Source organism: Somniosus microcephalus, chromosome 16 (assembly GCF_052327205.1).
Source record: "Somniosus microcephalus isolate GS21.2 chromosome 16, FLI_Smic_1.0, whole genome shotgun sequence".
Taxonomy (NCBI): Eukaryota; Metazoa; Chordata; class Chondrichthyes; order Squaliformes; family Somniosidae; genus Somniosus; species Somniosus microcephalus.
In genome coordinates this window covers 30,883,673-30,906,896 of record NC_141002.1, presented here as the reverse complement: position 1 = coordinate 30,906,896, position 23,224 = coordinate 30,883,673, and the positions used below count along the sequence as shown (strand labels likewise).

General features: G+C 47.6%; 1 protein-coding gene across 2 annotated transcripts in view; it reads right to left on the bottom strand.

Moving 5' to 3' along the window:
- pot1 (protection of telomeres 1 homolog) overlaps positions 1 to 23,224 on the bottom strand; it is a 457,382-nt gene that overhangs the window by 155,191 nt on the left and 278,967 nt on the right. For both annotated transcript variants that reach the window (XM_086008747.1, XM_086008748.1), the window contains one exon: positions 9,764 to 9,894. In XM_086008747.1, coding sequence (XP_085864873.1) covers positions 9,764 to 9,894 — 131 coding nt within the window. The remainder of the gene's footprint in view (positions 1 to 9,763; positions 9,895 to 23,224) is intronic.

The following is a 23,224-nucleotide window of genomic DNA, read 5'->3' as shown; positions in this document are numbered from 1 at the left end:
GCCTATTATGTGGCACTTTATCAAATGCCTTTTGGAAGTTCATGTACACCACATCAACCACATTGCCCTCATCAACCCATCAAAAAACTCAATCAAGTTAGTTAAACACGATTTTCTTTTAACAAATCCGTGTTGGCTTTCCTTAATTAATCCACACTTGTCCAAGTGACTGTTAATTTTGTCCCGAATTATCGTTTCTAAAAGCTTCCCACTACTGAGGTTAAACTGACTGGTCTGTAATTGCTGAGTTTATCCTTACAACACTTTTTGAACAAGGCTGTAACATTTGCAATTCTCCAGTCCTCTGGCACCACCCCCGTATCTAAGGAGGATTGTAAGATTATGGCCAGTACCTCAGGTAACATTCGCGCCACACAAGTGCCAGGCAATGACTATCTCCAACAAGCGAGAGTCTAACCACCTCTCCTTGACATTCAATGGCATTACCATCGCTGAATTCCCCACCATCAACATCTTGGGGGTCACCACTGACCAGAAACTTAACTGGACCAACCACATAAATGCTGTGGCAACAAGAGCAGGTCAGAGGCTGGGTATTCTGCGGCGAGTGTCTCACATCCCAACTCCCCAAAGCCTTTCCACCATCTACAAGGCACAAGTCAGGAGTGTGATGGGATACCCTCCACTTGCCTGGATAAGTGCAGCTCCAACAACACTCAAGAAGCTCAACACCATCCAGGATAAAGCAGCCCGCTTGATTGGCACCCCATCCACCACCTTAAAAATTCACTCCCTCCACCACCGGCATACCGTGGCTGCAGTGTGTACTATCTACAAGATGCACTGCAGCAACTCGCCAAGACTAGTTCGGCAGCACCTCCCAAACCCGCGACCTCTACCACCTAGAAGGACAAGGACAGCAGGCCCATGGAAACATCACCACCTCCAAGTTACCCTCCAAGTCACACACCATCCTGACTTGGAAGTATATCACTGATCCTTCATCGTCGCTGGGTCAAAATCCTGGAACTCCCTCCCTAACAGCACTATGAGAGTACCTTCAGCACACGGACTGCAGCTGTTCAAGAAGGCGGCTCACCACCACCTTCTCAAGGGCAATTAGGGATGGGCGATAAATGCTGGTCTTGCCAGTGACACCCAGATCCCATGAACAAATAAAAATTTCTACCCTTACCTCACTCAGCATCCTAGGATACATCCCATCCAGTCCTGGTGACTTAACTACTTTAAGTACAGCCAGCTATTCACAATATATATTAATGATCTAGACGAGGGAACTAGATGTAATATCTCCAAATTTGCAGACGACACAAAGCTGGGTGGGCGTGTGTGCTGTGAGGAGGATGCTGAGAAATTCCAGTATGATTTGGACAGGTTGGGTGATTGGGCAGATGCATGGCAGATGCAGTATAATGTCGATAAATGCGAGGTTATTCACTTTGGTGGCAAAAACAGGAAGGCAGATTATTATCTGAACCTGGGTGTCCTTGTGCACCAGTCACTGAAGGTAAGCATGCAGGTGCAGCAGGCGGTTAAGAAGGCAAATGGTATGTTGGCCTTCCTAGCGAGAGGATTCGAGTACAGGAGCAAGGATGTCTTGCTGCAGTTGTACAAGGCCTTGGTGAGGCCACACCTTGAGTATTGTGCGCAGTTTTGGTCACCTTATCTGAGGAAGGATGTTCTTGCCATGGAGGGAGTGCAGCGAAGATTCACCAGGCCGATACCTGGGATGGCAGGAATGACGTATGAGGAGAGATTGGGTCGATTGGGCTTATATTCGCTGGAGTTTAGAAGAATGAGAGTGGATCTCATTGAAACTTATACAATTCTAACAGGACTAGACAGACTAGATGCAGGAAGGATGTTCCCGATGGCGGGAAGTCCAGAACCAGGGGTCACAGTCTAAAGATAAGGGGTAAGCCATTTAGGACAGAGATGAGGAGGAATTTCTTCACCCAGAGAGTGGTGAACCTGTGGAATTCTCTACCATAAAAGGCAGTTGAGACCAATTCATTAAATATATTCAAGAAGGAGTTAGATATATTTCTTAAGGCTAAAGGGATCAAGGGAAATGGGGAGAAAGCAAGGACAGGGTACTGAATTTGGATGATCAGCCATGATCTCATTAAATGGCAGAGCAGGCTCGAGGGGCCGAATGGCTGACTCCTGCTCCTATCTTCTATGTTTCTAGTACCTCCTCTTTATCAATTTTTATCCCATTCATTATCTCAACTACCTCTACTTTCACTATGACTTTGGCAGCATCTTCTTCTTTGGTAAAAACAGATGCAAAGTACTCATTTAGTACCTCAGCTATGCCCTCTGCCTCCATGCGTAGCTCTCCTTTTTGGTGTCTAGTGGGCCCCATCCCTCTTCTTACTACCCATTTATTATTTATATATGCCTATAGAAGACTTTCGGATTCCCTTTTATGTTAGCTGCCAGTCTATTCTCATATGCTCTCTTTGCCCCTCTTATTTCCTTTTTAATTTTCCCTGTGAACTTTTTATATTCAGTCTGGTGCACACTTATATTCTCAACCTAACATCTGTCATATGCCCCCTTTTTCTGCTTCATCTTACTCTCTATCTCTTTTGTCATCCAGGGAGCTCTGGTTTTGGTTGCCCTAACTTTCCCCCTCCTGGGAATGTACCTCAACTGTACCCAAACCATCTCCTCTTTAAAGGCAGCCCATTGTTTGATTACAGTTTTGCCTGCCAATCTTTGATTCCAATTTATCCGGGCGAGATCCGTTCTCAACCTACTGAAATTAGCCCACCTCCAATTAAGTATTTTTACTTCAGATTGCTCCCTGTCCTTTTCCATAACTAATCTAAATCTTATGATACTATGAACACTGTTCCCTAAATGTTCCCCTACTGACACTTGCTCCACTTGACCCACCTCATTCCCCAGAACCAGATCCAGCAATGCCTCCTTCCTTGTTGGGCCGGAAACGTACTGATCAAGAAAGTTCTCCTGAACACACTTCAGAAATTCTTCCCCTCACTGCCCTTTACACTATTACTATCCCAGTTTATATTAGGATAGTTGAAGACCCCATTATTACTACTCTGTACTTCTTGCACCTTACTGTAATTTCTGTGCAAATTTTCTCCTCCATATCTTTCCCACTATTTGGTTGTCTATAGAATACACCTAGTAGTGTAATGGCACCTCTATTGTTTCTTAACTCTAACCAAATAGATTCTGTCCTTGACCCCTCCAGGACATCCTCTCTCTCCAGCACTGTAATAGTCTCCTTAACCAATACTGCCACACCACCTCCCTTCTTTCGTTCCCTATCTTTCCTGAACACCTTATATCCAGGAATATTTAATACCCAATCCTGCCCTTTTTTGAGCCAGGTCTCCGTTATCGCCACAACATCATATTCCCATGTGGCTTTTTCCACCTGCAGATCACCAACCTTATTTACCACGCTTCGTGCGTTTACACACATGCACTGTAAAACTATCTTGGAACTTCTTGTATTCTCTCTTAATCTGACCCCACCTAATACCGTACTATTTCTTACTCTAGTGCTTTCTGTCTCTCCCACTCCTTTGTGCACCTTGTTTCTCCTGTCTCATGCTACATTCTGGTGCCCATCCCCCTACCAAATTAGTTTAAACCCTCCCCAACAGCACTGACCTACAGCTCCCCATCTCCCAGTGCCTCAAATTTAAAATTCTGAACCCTGTATTTAAATTTTTCCATGGCCTTGTCCTTCCCCATCTGTAACCTCCTCCAGAGCGACAACCCTTGCCCCTGAGCTCTCTCTTCCTCTCACTCCTGGTCTTTTGTGCATTCCCCATCCCCCCACCCTTCTGCCCCAACACTGGCAGCAGTGCCTTCATCCACTTAGACCCCACACTCCGGAAAGCCCTAAACCCCTCTGCCTCTTCCCATCTTTCTCCACCTATCAAGATCCTCATTAAAACCCACCTCGAGCCAAGCTTTTCATCACTCCTCCTAATATCTCCTTCTTTGGCTCAACGTCCATATTTTCTCTTTACTAATTTCAATTAACCACAGCCGAAATTCCAAGTCATGAATCTTTAGAAGTCACATTCCCTCAATGGCAATTGAACTGTGATTCTAGCCAGGTCTGCCAAAATCTAACAAACTAGATTCTTCTCTAAGTAAAGGTCATTTTATAGGTGAAACCTCATTGGAATGTTTTTTTCTATGTTAAGGTGCTAAATAAAAGCAAGTTGTTGTTGTTGACTTCTAATATATTAGTAGGCTTTCAGCTCTACTAATCCACCCCTCCCCTTTCTCTCCCTTCTCGCCACGCTCCAGAGTTTGGTGGTGAGTCCTCTCCATGTATCCTGGACCCAACACTGCAGTTTGGATCTGCCTCTAGTTGGGTCATACCTGTCTCACCCATCACATTCACCAGAATGTTACCAGGTCTCCAAAGGTTAGATTATGAGGAGAGATTACATAAACTAGGCTTGTATTCCCTGGAATATAGAAGGTTAAGCGGTAATTTGATTGTGTATTTTAGGATTTTGAAAGTAATTAAAGGTAGAGAGAAACCATTTCTGCTGGTGGGGGAATCTAGGTCAAGGGGACATAACCTTAAATTCAGAGCCAGGCCATTCAGAGAGAAGTTAGGAGACATTTCTTCACACATAGGGTGGTAGAAGTGTGGAACTCACCCACAAAAAGCAGTAGATGCTAGCTCAATTAATAATTTTAAATCTGAGAGCGATAGGGTATAAAAAGACATGGAGGCAAGGCAGGTAGATGGATTTAAGATACAGATCAGCCATGATCTCATTGAATGGTGGAACAGGCTCAAGGGGGCTGAATGACCTACTCCTGTTACCATAATCCAACCACATTGATCTCTGCCTGCCTCTTGATCTGTTATTAACTTTTCCAGACAGTGATAACCTCAACAACTTTCTCCGTGATTCTCGAATGATTTCCCCACAGTTTGCATTCTCTCTCATTATAATCAATCACATCACTTTGCTCTTTTCCTGGGCTAGTTCAAGGACCCTCTCTTTTGAGATGAGACATTAAAATGAGGTCCCATCTGCCCTCTCAGGTAGACGTAAAAGATCCCTTGGCACTATTCGAAGAGGAGCATGAAAGTTTCTCCTGGTGTCCTGGCCAATATTTATCCCTCAACCAAATCACTAAAACAGATTATCTAATCACTTATCTTGTGGCGGAGACCACATAGGGACAATAACACAATTCACAATGTATAGCCAATGTGGTTATATGTACCTAAACACAATTCACTATGTATAGCCAATGTTGTTATATGTACGCACTTGGTTGGGTTATCGGGGCAGGGTCCCTTTAAGAGCGTCAGTAGCGTGATGACGTTATGCGTCGGTAGCGTGATGACGTCATAGCCCTGCAACGAGGCTGAGAACCTCAGTCCTCATGGAGAGTGAATAAAGTAACACGCGTTTTGCCTTTGCTGCAACAAAAGTTTCAGAGCCTGTTGATTTCTAGCGACTCCAACATTGGTGACCCCGCTGCTCTTTTGGACGATTCCAAAGACTGCATCTGAAATGGCGACAAATGCCGTTTCCATCAAATTACCCGAGTTTTGGGAACGACAGGCTGCCGCTTGGTTCACCCAGGCCGAGGCTCAATTTGCACTCCGGGACATGACCGCGGATGACACGAGGTACTACTACGTCGTCTCTGCTCTCGGCAGCTCCACCACGGCCAGAGTCGTGAGCCTGCTCGAGAACCCCCCGGAGCTCAACAAATTTGAAACGCTGAAAACGCACCTCTTGGAAACTTTTGGACTCACCGAAGCCGAGCGCACATGCCGGCTTCTCTCTCTACCCGGGCTTGGCGACTCCAAGCCCTCGGAGCTGATGGACCACATGCTGGCCCTCCTGGGCACACACAGGCCGTGCTTCCTCTTCAAGGAACTGTTCCTTCAACAGCTGCCAGGTCAGGTACGGTCGGCTTTAGCCAACTCTTCCATTACCGATTTCCGCGACCTGGCCAAGGAGGCAGACAAATTTTTCTCCGCCGGGCAACAGTACTGCGCGGCCACGCGGAGCCCTGCCCCCACTGATACAGCCCAACGGCGGCAACTCTCAAACCTCTGCTTCTACCATGCGCAGTTTGGCCCCAAAGCCAGGAAGTGCCGGCCCCTGTGCAGTTTTCCCGCGTCGAAACAAACGAAAGACCACTCGTCGGCTGCTATGGCTGTCGGCCGTTCAGGCAGTTTGTTATTTATTACGGACACCGACTCCGGACGTCGTTTTCTTTGCAACACGGGTGCCCAGGTGAGCGTCCTGCCCGCGTCAACCATAGACATGCAAGGGGGGAACCACGGCCCCGTCCTCGAAGCCGCCAACAACAGTTCCATCCGCACCTTCGGGAAACGGAGCGTGGCGCTTTGTTTTGGCGGGCAGCGGTTCACCTGTGACTTTGTCACGGCAAAAGTGTCCACCCCCCTTCTCGGCGCTGACTTCCTCTGCGCCAATGGCCTTTTGGTGGACGTCAAGAACCGACGTCTCATCAATGCTGAGACTTTCAGCTCGCTCCCATGTTCCCTCAGCGGGTCCAGCACGACGAAGTTGTCCAGCGCACTCTCGGCCTCCGACGAGTTTTCCCGCCTCCTCGCCGAGTTCCCGGACCTCACGAAGCCCACGTTCTCGTCCGCCGCCACCAAACATGGGGTAGAACACTACATCTCGACCACCGGTCCACCCGTCTACGCCCGCGCTTGGTGCCTCGACCCGGGGAAACTCGCCATCGCTAAAGCCGAGTTCGACACCATGGAGCGCCTCGGCATCATCCGCCGGTCGAACAGTCCGTGGGCCTCGTCCCTCCACATCGCTCCGAAACCAGGCGGCGGGTGGCGCCCGTGCGGCGATTACCGGCGCCTCAACGACACTACGACCCCCGATCGCTACCCGATTCCACACATCCAGGACTTTTCCGCCCGCCTGGCCGGCAAAGTGGTATTCTCGAAAGTGGACATCGTCCGGGGTTACCACCAGGTCCCTGTCCGGCCGCAGGACGTCCCGAAAACTGCGGTGATCACCCCGTTCGGGTTGTTCGAATTCCTCCGCATGCCATTCGGCCTCAAAAACGCCGCCCAGGCTTTTCAACGCCTAATGGACACGGTGTTACGGGACCTGACATTCCTGTTCGTATATCTGGACGACATCCTCATCGCCAGCGCCTCCAGGACGGAGCATGTGTCGCACCTTCGGACTCTCTTCCAACGCCTCAGCCAGCACGGCCTAATCGTCAACCCGGCCAAGTGCCAGTTCGGGCTGTCCTCGATCGACTTTCTCGGGCACCGCATCACGAAGGACGGGGCGGTGCCACTGCCATCGAAAGTGGAGGCCGTGATGGACTTCCCGCGACCCCTCACCGTGAAGGCCCTGCAGGAGTTTTTGGGCATGGTGAACATTTAACATCGCTTCGTCCCCCGAGCAGCCCAGTTTATGCGGCCCCTTAACGAGGCCCTCAAAGGCAAGCCCGACAAACTCGCCGTCGACTGGTCCGAGGAGATAGCCAATTCTTTCACGGACACGAAAAGGGCCCTGGCTAACGCGACCATGCTGGCGCATCCGTTACCTGATGCGCCGATCGCTCTCACCACCGACGCCTCGGACTATGCGGTCGGCGCCGTCCACGAACAGTGGGTCAACGGCACCTGGCAGCCACTCGCCTTCTTCAGACGGCAGCTCCGCCCCAACGAGCGGAAGTACAGCACCTTCGATCATGAGCTTCTCGGCCTCTACCTCGCCATCCGACACTTCCATTTCCTACTGGAGGCTCGCCCGTTCACAGCGTTCGTGGACCACAAACCGTTGACCTTCGCCATGGCCAAAGCTTCCGAGCCATGGTCGGCCCATCAGCAACGCCAGCTGACCTTCATCTCAGAGTTTACAACGGACATCCAGCATGTGGCTGGGAAAGACAACCCCGTCGCCGACTGTCTTTCCCGAGCCGTCGCCAGCGCCGTACACCTCGGCATCGACTACACCCGCATGGCGGCCGACCAGGCCTCCAACCCGGATGTCCAGGCCTACAGGACGGCAGTCACGGGCCTTCAACTAGCGGACGTTGCGTTCGACGATGCCGGTACCACACTCCTGTGTGACATCTCCGTGGGGCAGCCACGTCCCGTCGTGCTCGACGGGTGGAGACGGCAAGTTTTCGACGCCGTCCATAATCTTTCCCACCCGGGCAGGAAGCCATCATAGAAGCTGGTGGCGGCTAAGTTCGTCTGGCACGGGCTCAGGAAGGACGTTCGCGACTGGGCCAGCAACTGCGTGGTATGCCAATGCTCGAAAGTGCATCGCCATACTAAGGCCCTGTTGGCGCCTTTCGCGGTGCCCGAGAGGTGGTTCGATCATGTTAACGTGGACCTGGTGGGGCCCCTGCCGCCCTCCTGCTGGTTCACCCACCTCCTCACAATGGTCGACAGAACCACCCGATGGCCGGAAGCCGTCCCGCTGTCTTCAACGACGTCCGCCGATGTGGCTCAGGCGTTCATCAGCACTTGGGTCGCCCGGTTCGGCGCCCCATCTGACATTTCCTCCGACCGGGGGCCCCAGTTCACGTCAGAGCTCTGGAACGCTGTCGCCCGAGGCCTCGGATTGAGACTCCACCGCACCACAGCATACCACCCTCAGGCTAACGGGCTGTGCGAACGGTTTCATCGCTCCATGAAGGCCGCGCTCCGGGCCAGCCTCCAGGACGACAGTTGATCGACAGACTCCCGTTGGTCATGCTGGGACTCAGGACCGCCCCCAAGGAGGACCTCCAGTCCTCGTCTGCCGAGCTCGTCTAAGGACAGCCGCTGCGGGTTCCCGGGGATTTCATCCCCAACGCAACGGAACCTTGGTCCGCAGCCCGTCAGCGGTCCGACCTTCTGGACAACGCCAAGGTTTTCACGCCGCAGTCCCACGTTCCGCTCGACCTTCGTGCGACGGAGTACGTTTTCGTCCGCCATGACGCCCACCGGGGACCTCTTCAGCCACCCCACGATGGACCATTCCGCGTCCTGGAAACCGGGGACAAGACCTTCGTAGTGGATGTCGGCGGTAAGCCGGACTGCATTTCCGTGGACCGTCTTAAGCCGGCCCACCTGGATCTGGACTGACCCATTGAGTTGGCACAGCCCCCGAGGCAGGGCCAACCTCCGGTTTCTGCACCCTCAGTCCACCACCGAGCGCCCGAGGTCCCTCCGACGAATCCCCGGTCCCCGCCCCGGAATTGAGGAGCCGTTCCGACCGTGTGATCCGGCCCCCCCAACGACTGACATTGCCAGTGCTAGTGAATTCTGGGGGGACGTATGTGGCGGAGACCACATAGGGACAATAACACAATTCACAATGTATAGCCAATGTGGTTATATGTACGTACTTGGTTGGGTTATCGGGGCAGGGTCCCTTTAAGAGCGTCGGTAGCGTGATGACGTCATAGCCCTGCAACGAGGCTGAGAACCTCAGTCCTCATGGAGAGTGAATAAAGTAACACGCATTTTGCCTTTGCTGCAACAAAAGTCTCAGAGCCTGTTGATTTCTAGCGACTCCAACAATCTCATTGTTGTTTTTGGGACCATGCTGTGCCCAAATTGGCTGCCATATTTCCTACATTACAAAAGTAACTAAAGTTCAAGTACTTCATTGGTTGTAAAGTGTTTGGGCTGTCCTGAGGTCGTGAAAGGCACTATATAGATGCAAGTTCGTTCTAAACTATACTTGTTTTATAATGATAGCCCATGGTCATTATGCTCAATTCACACAAAGCAAATTAACAAACCCACCTTGATTCTATGGAATCGAACCACATCTCCTACTTTGTAGATTTTAGGAAGTAGATCAGCATTCCCACTGAAAAGCACACAATTGAGCCTTCCATTAGAAGGGTCCACTATGGTCACCGTGGAACAGAAATCTGCAAAAGTGCAACAACATTTAGTTAAAAGGTCATGGCAAAGATACATAAAATTTCTTTATATCGTATTAATAAGTGTACAAGAAAAACTGTGCCCTCTGGTGGGGGTGTCCAGAACAAGGGGGAATAACCTTAAAATTAGAGCTGGGCGAATCAGGGGTGATGTCAGGAAGCACTTTTTCCACACAAAGGGTAGTGGAAATCTGGAACTCTCTCCCCCAAAAAGCTGTTGAGGCAGGGGGTCAATTGAAAGTTTTAAAACTAAGATGGATAGATTTTTGTTAGATAAGGGTATTAAGGGCGATGGAACCAAGGCGGGTAGATGGAGTTAGCATACAGATCAGCCATAATTGAGTGGCGGGACAGGCTTGAGGAGCTGAATGACCGACTCCTGTTCCTAAGACAATCACATATTCAAATTGGACATTTCAGCTCTCAAAGCAAGCAGTCTAAATCAATATATATGTAAACTCTGAGTGAAAATGGACTAACACAGCTAACAAATTGATGAATCCCCCCCAACCCTATAAAGTAAGACAAGATAAGTCAGGTAGAACTATTTTTTACCAGGGAGGGCCACCGTTTAAACAGATTTAAATGGCAATTAGATGTACTACCAGGGAAAGAGACTGAGGGATGTGGTGAGAAGGTGGGTGTGGAAGTTGACATCAATCAAGAGAGAACATAAGAAATAGGAGCAGGAGTAGGCCATTCGGCCCTTCGAGCTTGCTCCGCCATTCAATGAGATCATGGCTGATCTTCTGCTTCAATTCCATTCACCGGCCCTATCGCCATATCCCTTGATGCCCTTACTAGTCAGAAATCTGTCGACTTCTGTTTTGAATATACCCAATGACTGAGCCTCCACAGCCCTCTGGGGTAGAGAATTCCAAAGGTTCACCACCCTCTGTGTGAAGAAATTTCTTCTCATCTCAGTCCTGAATGGCCCCTGGTTCTAGACTCCCCAGCCAAGGGAAACATTCTTCTAGCATTCACCCCATCAAGCCCTGTAATAATTTTATATGCTTCAATGAGATCCCCTCTCATTCTTCTGAATTCAAGAGAATACAGGCCTAGTTTACTCAATCTCTTCTCATACGACAGTCCCGCCATCCCAGGAATCAATCTTGTGAACCTTTGTTGCACTCCCTCTATGCAAGTATATCCTTCCTTAGGTAAGGAGACCAAAATTGTACACAGTACTCCAGGTGTGGTCTCACCAAGGCCCTATATAATTGGAGTAAGACTTCTTTACTCCTGTACTCAAATCCTCTTGTAATGAAGGCCAGCATACCATTTGCCTTCCTAATGGCTTGCTGCACCTGCACCTGCACTTTCAGTGACTCATGTACAAGGACACCCAGGTCCCTTTGAGCACCTGCATTCCCCAATCTTTCACCATTTAGGAAATACTCTGCCTTTCTGCTTTTTCTACCAAAGTGGGTAACTTCACATTTATCCACATTATATTCCATCTGCCATGTTCTCGCCCACTCACTGAGCCTGTCGAGATCCCCCTGAAGCCTCTTCACAACTGACACTGCCACCTAGCTTTGTATCATCAGCAAATTTGGAAATGTTACTTTTAGTCCCCTCATCCAAATCATTGATATAGATTGTGACTAGCTGGGGCCCAAGCACCGATCCTTGTGGCACCGCACTAGTCACAGCCTACCATCCTGAAAAAGACCCGTTTACCCCTACTCTTTGTTTTCTGTCTGTTAACCAATTCTCAATCCATGCTAGTAGATTACCCCCATTCCATGTGTCCTAAGGTTTGCTTTGCCAAATAGCCCTCTTTGTAACCCTGAAAACACAAGTAACTGAGTTACTCCGCCTTCCACTCAACTCTTCAGTCTGTCCATTTTCAGTTTTCCTGCTATCCTGCTGCAATGAAATCCAAAACGCCACACTTGACTTGAAACTTGACATCTGCCTCATTGTATCTCAACATTACTCAGCTAATTGCAATAAATATCATACAGCCCCCGAGTCCCAATCCAAACACCAAACTACTTAGTGTTTGAAATTAGAATGCCTGCTTTTATTAAAAAGCCCATGGAAATTATGAAAGACTTTGAGCGCTTTCTATTACAGTTTCTATGTTTTGTTTTATAAAGTAATTAGCGAAACTGCTTGTGCCTGCCTGTTGCATGAATCTCTGGTGGCTGTACATCATTAAAATGTTCAAACTTGGGACTGCTTGTTGGAGGTGACTTTTGCTCTACAAATGCCAATTTCCAAAATGATAAGTGCTGTTAAATGTACAATCCCACTGCTGGCCTGCCACCGTGCTGATGTAATAGATGATTAAAGAACTTTTCAGATTTAAAGTGACAGGCTCAAAGTTAAAATGATATAACTTCCATTTTAAAATACAGCTGCTTTGAGCAGCACATGAAGTGTAATCACACTGCTAAGTTTTTGTGCAGCCATTGGTAAATGTTGTGCACTCTGTCCTTATGGGAGCAGTGTGCCGGATCGTGAGAATTTGAGTTTCTTAAAGGGTTTTATCGTCAGCTGTGAAGTTTACATGTCTAGTCATAAGGTCACACAGCATTCACCGATATATATATATTTTATACACATCATGAGTCATGGTGCACATATATTCACAAAGTACTCATATATACATATATCCAGTATGATTTGGACAGGTTGGGTGATTGGGCAGATGCATGGCAAATGCAGTATAATGTGGATAAATGCGAGGTTATCCACGTCGGTGGCAAAAACAGGAAGACAGATTATTATCTGAACGGCAATAGATTGGGAAAAGGGGAAGTGCAACGAGACCTGGGTGTCCTTGTGCACCAGTCGCTGAAGGTAAGCATGCAGGTGCAGCAGGTGGTTAAGAAGGCAAATGGTATGTTGGCCTTCATAGCGAGAGGATTTGAGTACAGGAGCAAGGATGTCTTGCTGCAGTTGTACAGGGCCTTGGTGAGACCACACCTTGAGTATTGTGTGCAGTTTTGGTCACCTTATCTGAGGAAGAATGTTCTTGCCATGGAGAGAGTGCAGCGAAGATTCACCAGACTGATACCTGGGATGGCAGGAATGACATATGAGGAGAGATTGGGTCAATTAGGCTTATATTCGCTAGAGTTTAGAAGAATGAGAGGGGATCTCATTGAAACATAAAATTCTAACAGGACTAGACAGACTAGATGCAGGAAGGATGTTCCCGATGGCGGGGGTGTCCAGAACCAGGGGTCACAGTCTAAGGATAAGGGGTAAGCCATTTAGGACTGAGATGAGGAGGAATTTCTTCACCCAGAGAGTGGTGAACCTGTGGAATTCTCTACCACACAAGGCAGTGGAGGCCAATTCATTAAATATATTCAAGGAGGAGTTAGATATATTTCTTAAGGCTAAAGGGATCAAGGGATATGGGGAGAAAGCAGGGACAGGGTACTGAATTTGGATGATCAGCCATGATCTCATTAAATGGTGGAACAGGCTTGAGGGGCCAAATGGCCTACTCCTATTTTCTATGTTTCTATATCTGATATAGCTATAGGAATCATGGTCACACCACATTCACATTGGTGGGTGAGTATATTTAGGTAGCACGGTGCATTAGCAGGACTGAGATTGCTTCTTGGTGAGTGGCTGCAGGCCAACCAGAAGGGAGGGAGGGTTGGAACATGCCAATCACTGGCCAATAATGGCAGAGAGGAAGTAAGGAGTTTGCTCTCGTGTTCGTGGTGGGTTGTGTAGGATTGGTGGTTCTCTGTTGCTTTTGCTTTCCTGGGATGGAAAGGCAGGTGTGGGTGGGACACAGGAAGGGGGCCCATATATTTTGGCTTGTGCATTCATTAGGACTGATGCATGTCCCACACATGGTTAACCCAAGTCAGTTGGGTATGTATCTTTTTATCGTGAATTGTGAGAACTGGCTGAAGTTGCACATTGTGGGTAGCTCCCATCCCCGAGGAGCAGGCCAAGATCAAACTGGCAAGGTCCGAGAGGATGGTGGGACAGTTAAGAGCTTTAAGTGGCTTGGTTCTTACATTACTAGTTTTACTGAACATTTTCACTCTAGCTTTGAATTCCAGAGACACAGGCTATTTATTCTCTTTTCTCTTCCCCACCCCATTTTATATATTTCTCCCCTTTCCTCAGCCCTTCGGTTCGCTCTTTCCTAGATTAAATATTTGGTAGGAGACTTGCTCCCAGATCACTCCCTGTGTAACTCTCTAACTAATCATTTGACTCATCCTCCAAATAGCCCTCCCACCAGGGCATCCCCTCACATTGTTCATAGAATCATAGAAACTTATGGCACAGAAGGCAGCCATTCGGCCCATCGTGTCTGTGCTGGCTGAAAAAGAGCTATCCAGCCTAATCCCACTTTCCAGCTCTTGGTCCGTAGCCTTGTAGGTTATGGCACTTCAAGTGCATATCCAAATACTTTTTAAATACGATGAAGGTTTCTGCCTCTACCACCCTTTTAGGCAGTGAGTTCCAAACCCCCTCCACCCTCTAGGTGAACAAAGTTCTCTTCAACCCCCCTCTAATCCTTCTACCAATTACTTTAAATCTATGCCCCCTGATATTGACCTCTCTGCTAAGGGAAATAGGCCCTTCCTATCCACTCTATCTAAGCCCCTCATAATTTTATACACCTCAGTTAAGTCTCCCCTCAGCCTCCTGTTCCAAAGAAAACAACCCCAGTCTATCCAATCTTTCCTGATAGCTAAAATTCTCCAGTCCTGGCAACATCCTCGTAAATCTCCTCTGTACCCTCTCTAGAGAAATCACATCTTTCCTGTAATGTGGTGACCAGAACTGTATGCAGTACTCTAGCTGTGGCCTAGTGTTCCAGCTCTTATATTCTATGCCTTGGCTAATAAAAGAAAGTGTCCCATAGGCTTTCTTAACCATCATATCTACCCATCCTGCTACTTTCAGGGATCTGTGGACATGCACTCCAAGGTCCCTTGGTTCTTCTACACTTCTCAGTATCCTACCATTTATCGTTTATTAACTTGCATTGTTAGCCCGTCCCAGATGCATTACCTCACACTTCTCCGGATTAATTCCATTTGCCAATTTTTCCCACCTGACCAGTCCATCGATATCTTCCTGCAGTCTACAGCTTTCTTTCTCACTATCAACTACATGGGCAATTTTTGTATCATCTGCAAACTTCTTAATCATGCCCCCTACATTGAAATCTAAACCACTGATATATACCACAAAAAGCAAGCGACCTAGTACTGAGTCCTGCGGAACCCCATTGGAAACAGCCTTCCACTCAAAAGCACCTGTCGACCATTACCCTTTGCATCCTGCCACTGAGCCAATTTTGGTTCCAACTTGCCACTTTCCCTTGGATCCCATGGGCTTTTACTTTCGTGACCAGTCTGCCATGTGGGACCTTATCAAAAGCCTTGCTAAAGTCCAAATAGACTACATCAAACACACTACCCTCATCGTTACCTCCTCAAAAAATTCAAATCAAGTTGGTCAGACACGACGACGATAGCAAAATACTGCAGATGCTGGAAATCCGAAATAACAACAGAAAATGCTGGAAAAACTCAGCAGGCCAGGCAACATCCGTGGAGAGAAATTTGAGTTGACGTTTCGGGTCGAAACCCTTCTTCAAAACTGGAAAGAAAAGAAAATAGATTGAAGGCAAGACTGCGATCGAACAAAAGAAGAAAAAGAGACAATAAAAGTTATTCGAAGCCAGACGAGATGGTAATAGGCCCGTGGAGACAAAAGGCAGCTGAGATTAGGTGTGACATGTACTGGCAGGTAGGAGACAGCTGCCAGGTGAGAGAGAGAAACAAAAGGAAAGGAGGGGGGGCGGGGGGGGGGAAGGAGGACCCAAAACAAAGGGGTGGAAAAAATTATAACCAAAAAAGTAATAGGGGCTGAGGTTATGATCTGAAATTGTTGAACCCGATATTGAGTCCGGAAAGCTGCAAAGTGCCTAATCGGAAGATGAGTTGCTGTTCCTCGAGTTTACGTTGAGCTTCCGTGGAACAATACAAGAGGCCAAGGACGGTGAGGTCCGAGTGGGAATGGAGCGGTGAATTAAAATGACAGGCGACCGGAAGCTCGGGGTCACCCTTACGGACTGAACGGAGGTGTTCCACAAAGCGGTCACCCAATCTGCGTTTGGTCTCCCCAATGTAGAGGAGACCGCATCATGAGCAGCGAATACAGTATACTAGATTGCAAGAAGTACAAGTAAATCGCTGTTTCACCTGGAAGGGGTGTTTGGGGCCCTGGACAGTGGGAAGGGGGGGAGGTATAGGGGCAGGTGTTACATCTCCTGCGCTTGCACGGGAAGGTGCCAGGTGAAGGGGAAGGGCTGTTTGGGGTGATAGAGGAGTGGACTAGGGTGTCTTGGAGGGAGCGGTCCCTACGGAATGCTGAAAGGGGAGGGGAAGATGTGTTTGGTGGTGGGATATCCCTACCTGGTGAAACAGCGATTTACTTGTACTTCTTGCAATCTAGTATACTGTATTCGCTGCTCACGATGTGGTCTCCTCTACATTGGGGAGACCAAACGCAGATTGGGTGACCGCTTTGCGGAACACCTCCATTCAGTCCGTAAGGGTGACCCCGAGCTTCCGGTCGCCTGTCATTTTAATTCACCGCTCCATTCCCACTCGGACCTCACCGTCCTTGGCCTCTTGTATTGTTCCACGGAAGCTCAACGTAAACTCGAGGAACAGCACCTCATCTTCCGATTAGGCACTTTGCAGCCTTCCGGACTCAATATCGAGTTCAACAATTTCAGATCATAACCTCGGCCCCTATTACTTTTTTACTTATAATTTTTTCCACCCCTTTGTTTTGGGTCCTCCTTCCCCCCCCCCCCCTTTCCTTTTGTTTCTCTCTCTTTCACCTGGCAGCTGTCTCTTACCTGCCAGTACACTTCACACCTAATCTCAGCTGCCTTTTGTCTCCACGGGCCTATTACCATCTCGTCTGGCTTCGAATACCTTTTATTGTCTCTTTTGCTTCTTTTGTTCGATCGCAGTCTTGCCTTCGATCTATTTTCTTTTCTTTCCAGTTTTGAAGAAGGGTTTCGACCCGAAACGTCAACTCAAATTTCTCTCCACGGATGTTGCCTGACCTGCTGAGTTTTTCCAGCATTTTCTGTTGTTATGTCAGACACGACCATCCCTTAACAAATCCATGCTGACTGTCCTTGATTAATCCGTGCCTTTCTAAATGGTGATTAATACTGTCCCTCAGAATTTTTTCCAATAATTTTCCCACCACCGAGGTTAGGCTGACTGGCTTTTAATTACTTGGTTTATCCCTTTCTCCCTTTTTAAATAACAGAACAATAACATTCCTCCAGTACTCTGGCACCACACCTGTAATCAGAGAGGATTGGAAAATGATGGTCAGAGTCTCCGCTATTTCCTCCCTTGCTTCTCTTAGCAGCCTGGGATACATTTCATCTGGCCCTGGCAATTTATCTACTTTCAAAGATGCTAAACCCCTTAATAATTCCTCTCTCACAATGTTTATCTCATCTAATATTTCATACTCCTCCTCCTCAACTACAATGTCTGCATCGTCCCTCTCTTTTGTGAAGACAGACGCAAAGTATTCATTAAGAACCATACCCACATCTTCCGCCTCGACACACCGGTTACCTTTTTGGTCTCTAATAGGCCCCACTGTTACCTCTCCTCATATACAAACACAGTACAGGAAACTCTCGATTTACCGGCACCTAAATAACCGGAAATCTCTGTTAACCGGCAAAATTCAGGAGTAGCTTCAGGTAAGTTTTACTTCATATTAGTGGCCGTTCCTGGATCTGTGGCTGTTTAACCGGGGTTCCTGCACCTGTTGCTAAGCAACAGGGACGCTTGCATCTTGTGACCGGGGTTCCTGTACCTGTTGCTAAGCAACAGGGACGCTTGGATCTTGTGACCAGGGTTCCTGTACCTGTTGCTAAGCAACAGGGACGCTTAGATCTTGTGGCCGGGGTTCCTGCACCTGTTGCTAAGCAACAGGGAAGCCTGGATTTGTTGCTGTGTACGGAGCTCTCGTACCTTTTACTATACCTCTCTGTAATCCGGACTTTTTGACAAACTGGCACCACGCCAGTCCCGTCGGTGCCAGATAAAAAAGAGTTTCCTGTATGTGAATAATCAATGATGTGAAACTGTATCACCAATAATAATACAATGGTAAACTAATGAATGACATCAACACTCTAACCTACAGACTGTGCACTAAAAACACTGACCCTAAGTAAAATGCTGTGCTTTATTCTTACGGCTAGGCTATAAAGATTCCTTAGTCCATACTATACTTCTTCAGATATCAACAAAGATACTCAAGAGAGAGTTAGTGTAGAAATTATAACAGCGTTTGGCATTATCAACCAGAAAATTCCACAGGAACGGGAGAACATTCTCAGAGTTAAAAACTAGTACAAGTTTGTAACTTCCACAATGTATATTTCATAAGCTCGTCATGTACTTGGTCCCAGTAGACCAATGAAAGCTGGTCCCAGAATAAATTAATTTCCACTTCGTGAAGGGGAACAGCAGGAAGTCATTAGATTAACCTTTTGAATTTTAATACCTAGGGTTTCTGTGTCTACTTCTAAATGACAGCTTAACATAATAGTGCCTGTCCTCCTGTGTTAACTGCTTGCTGCTTGACATAAGTATCCACCATCTCATCAGATATTACAACTCATGGGATCAATTACATATGTAATTCATATATTAAATCTATATTTTTGAATTTAAAAAAAATCAGTATTTCTCAACTTCACATGTACATCTTTTTGTAATAAAGTCCAATTTTAAATCGTTTCCATTACTTTGTTCAATACTGAACTCTATAAGAGTACAATATTTGGGTGATTTTGCAAAGCGAGGGTCCTGGTATAAAGCCTCGCCAGCAGTGGTTGAGGTAGTGGACACAGTGCTACAGCATTGTGTGCCTGATTTTCCATTGCACATTTGCCACTAGCAAAGGCTCTCGTGCCGGGAGTTTCGTCACCCAAAATGACTCCAAGGGTTTGTATAAGTACACACTTTTGTGGTGTGGAGCTCGGTTATGTTTCATTTCATCCGGAAGGCTGGCTCTATCATTTTGTGGTGAACTCCCCTGTGCTTCGAAATAGTGTCATGGGATCTTTTACATCCACCCGAGAGGGCAGACAGGGCCTCGGTTTATGGTCTCATCCGAAAGACGGCATCACTGACAGAGCAGCACTCCTGCGGTAATGCACTGAAGCGTCAGCCTAGATTATGCACTTAAGTTTCCGGAGTGGGACTTGAACCAACTTCTCACTCAGAGGTGAGAGTGGTACCACTGAGCCATGGAGGACACTTAAACTAAAGATAAATAAAGCTTAACTTCTCATGTGTGACCCTTCCTCAGATGAAAGGTACCACCCAAAACATAAACTTCCCTCTTTCAGATGTTGACTGACGTTACTGTATATTTCCAGCATTTTCTGTTTTTATCTCAAATCTTTAACATTCACAGGTTTTCTTTTGCATCACTACTGTTAAATATTATTTGGACCATAATAAAAGAAATAATTCGTCACTGCATAGGTATGGAAACATTTACAAAAGGGTACTCTTTTCAGGGAAGAAAATGTTTGACAAACACTCGTTCATTCTTTAATGGTGTATGCCATCTTTAAATATACTAGGAACATAAGAACAGGAGTAGGCCAATCAGTCCCTCGAGCCTGTTCTGCCATTCAATGAGATCATGGCTGATCTGCATTTTAACTCCATCCACCTGCCTTGGCTCCATATTCTTTTATACCCTTGTCTGGCAAAAAATCTGTTGATCTTAGATTTAAAATGATTGAGCTAGCATCTACTGCTTTTTGTGGGAGAGTGTTCCACACTTCTGCCATCCTTTGCGTGAAGAGGTGTTTCCTAACTTCTCTCTGAATGGCCTGGCTCTGATTTTAAGGTTATGTCCCCTTGTCCTAGATTCCCCCACCAGCAGAAAAGGCTCCTCTCCATCTACCCTATCAATTACTTTCAAAATCCAAAAGACCTCAATCAACTCATCCCTTAACCTTCTATATTCCAGGGAATACTAGTCTAGTTTATGTAATCTCCCCTCACAATCTAACCCTTGGAGCCCTGGTAATATTCTCCTTCCAAGGCCAATGTATCCTTTCTGAGGTGCGATGGCCAGAACTGTGCACAGTACTCCAGATGTGGTCTAACCGGGGCTTTGTATGGCTGTAGCAAAACTTCCTCCCCTTTATATTCTCGCCCTCTCGTTATAAAGGCTAGCATTCCATTAGCCTTTTTGATTATATTTTGTACCTGGCATTTTAGTGATCCATGTCCTAAATCTCTTTGGAGCGCCACTGTTCTATGCTTTTCACTATTTAAATAATACTCGGATCTATACTGCTTGGGCCAAAATGGATGACCTCACACTTACCTGCGTTGAAATCCATCTGTCACAGTTTCACCCTCTCACTTAAGCCATCAATGTCTCTTTGTAATTTTATGCTTCCGTCTATACTACTTACCATGCCACCAATCTTTGTGTCATCGGCAAACTTGGATATATGGCTCTCTATTTTGTTATCCAAGTCATTAAGAAATATAGTGATATAAGTGAAGTCCCAGCACAGACCCATGTGGGACACCACTAATCACTTTTGTTTAATTTCAGTACATACCCATTATCCCTACTCTCTGTCTCTGCCTAACTACTGCCATATTACGTTTCTGCTGTCAAAATTAAAATATACTTTGGCTAAGCACTTTTTCATTCAGACAGCGTGGGGGTAAAATTAGGTCGCGCCCCCTTTGGGGCGCCCGAAATTCCCTGGTAGCGTCCCAAAAAAGTTAGCTCCCCGCGCCCGAAATTCACTGGTAGTGTCACAAAAAAGTTAGCTCCCCGCGCCTGAAATTCACTGGTAGCGTCCCAAAAAAGTTAGCTCCCCACGCCTGAAATTCCCTGGTAGCGTCCCAAAAAAGTTAGCTCCCTGCGCCCGAAATTCACTGGTAGTGTCACAAAAAAGTTAGCTCCCCGCGCCCGAAATTCACTGGTAGCGTCCCAAAAAAGTTAGCTCCCCGTGCCCGAAATTCACTGGTAGCGCCCCAAGAGGAAGGCGGGGGCTACTGGAAGTGCCCCACCTCCCTCTTGGGGCGCTGCGAGTGAATATCACGCTGCTACGTGCCGCAGCGCCAGCGCGACCCTGGGCCCAGCTGGACCACCAGGGGTCGGAGTGCCAGCAAAAGAGCTCGGCACTCAAGAGAAGTGCCGGGCTCGCGGTGTGCAGCCGGCACCCCATGGGGCAGCTGCACAGGAGGCCGGGGACAGCAACGGGGGCCAGGTGCTGGCAGGCGGCCAGCAACAAAAATGGCTGCCCGGCACCTCCCCTTTAATTAGCGGCGCACCGGCTGCAGGTAGGCCCCCCTGACCCTGTCGGACATAGCGTCCGGTGGTAAGTCAGGGGGCGCTACCGAAGATCGCGGCCGGGGCGTGAGCAGGGTGCTGCGCACGGCGATGATGTCATCGGCGGAGGCGCACCGCCACGGAGTGCAAAAGGTTACCGCCGCCGCTAACCTCCCGCTGAATTTCGCGGGAGGCATTAGCGGCGCTGCGTCCAGGCGCTAGTTGCTTTGCACTAACAGGAGGCACAAATCAACCGAATTTTCCCCCCTGTATTTTTAAAGATGGCACACTAGGTATTTTGAACTGTACCTGTCAGCCGATTGGGAAGAGGGGGGAAAAAAAGGAATTTTCTAGAATGTGAGAGTTAAATAAAATTCTTCATCAAAATATTCTGCTTTAATTTTTTTTTTTTTTTTTTATAAAAGTACTGCGCTTAATTAGTTACACACTATGAGGGCAATCATGCCCTTCTCTATGCTAGTACTTAGCTGCACACTTCAGTCGTAAAGGAAATGAATTAGACTGGCATCACACTACACACCGTGTGAAAACCTGCCGATCTTGATGAGCTGCCAAATCATTTCAAAAGCTGTCATTCGACTCGATTCAGAAGGAGGCCAGTGCCCCTATAGAGTAACTGAAGCTTAATGTTTGACAATTTAAAAAGCCACACAATCGGTGACTCTTCCTGGCTCTTATCTTATGAAGTTGCTTCTTCCCCACCCATTACAATGTAACCCATGGCGTGTAATGGATGAATTTACATGCCTGACAGATCACTGGTGAATCTACTTGTCTGTTGACAGGCAGCCCTTCTTATTTTGACAGGATGTTGACCTGCTCATGCTGAGTGATACAGCCCCGTCAGCCGGCAGTATCTGGGCTTCAGAATGGCTGCAGCGTCAGGTTTTCAGCCAAAGAAAACCTAATTCGCTTGGAAACTAATCTCACCTCCAACATGAGCGGTGGGAAGCATAACAGAAAAGAATCAAACAAAGTAAAGAGTTTGAATCTTTTATGGGTAAATTGCAGAAAAGATAAATTAGATGGAAAGTAAAATTACGGTTAAAATTCAAGGGGCGATTTTAACCTTAATCAACCAGAGGAAATTGGGTGGGCGGCCAGTTAAAATCACCCGGAAAAGCTGCTCAGATCCTGCTGACCCCAATTTCCACTCAGTTTCTGAGTGGCTAAGCCACATCCACATGCCCAAAGCTGGCAGGGTCCTTCTTTAAATATGCAGATTGGGGTCCGATGATGTCATTGAGACCCGATTGCAATTTTAACTCGGTGACTTTAGTGTGAAGTGTCACTGAATTTCCCGCCAGGCCAACCCAGCGGGGAATTGAATCGGGGCTAGAAGAGGCCCAAAAGATATGTTTCTTTAAACTTAAAATATTTACCTTGCTTGTGGAGCACGGAGGAGCAGGAGTGCTCCTCAGGGCCCCACCAGAAAAGCTTAGACCTCCCCTGCACTGAACAACCCTGGCAGCCGATCCTGTCGCTTGCCTGGTCTCGGTGGGCAGCCTCTGACCACGCGATGTTCTGCAGCTTCTGGAGTGGGTGTCACGTCCACCGATGGGATTTAAAGGAGGCCTGGGAGTTAAAATCTCCCAGGCCTCATTTCTGGAGCTGCAGGTGACTTTACAACAAACCGTTACTCACCCTCCGCAAATGGGCCCAGAGTTAAAATTGCGTTGGAATTGTCAACTTAGTAGCACTCTCACCTCGGTTTCAGAAAGTTGTGGGTTCAACCACCGTTCAAGGACTTGAGCTCATAATAAGTTTGATTAATGATAAGCAGTAAAGACAGCTGGAGATCTGACAACATTTTTTTTTATTCGTTCATGGGATGTAGGCGTCGCTAGCAAGGCCAGCATTTATTGCCCATCCCTAGTTGCCCTTGAGTAGGTGGTGGTGAGCTGCCTTCTTGAACCGCTGC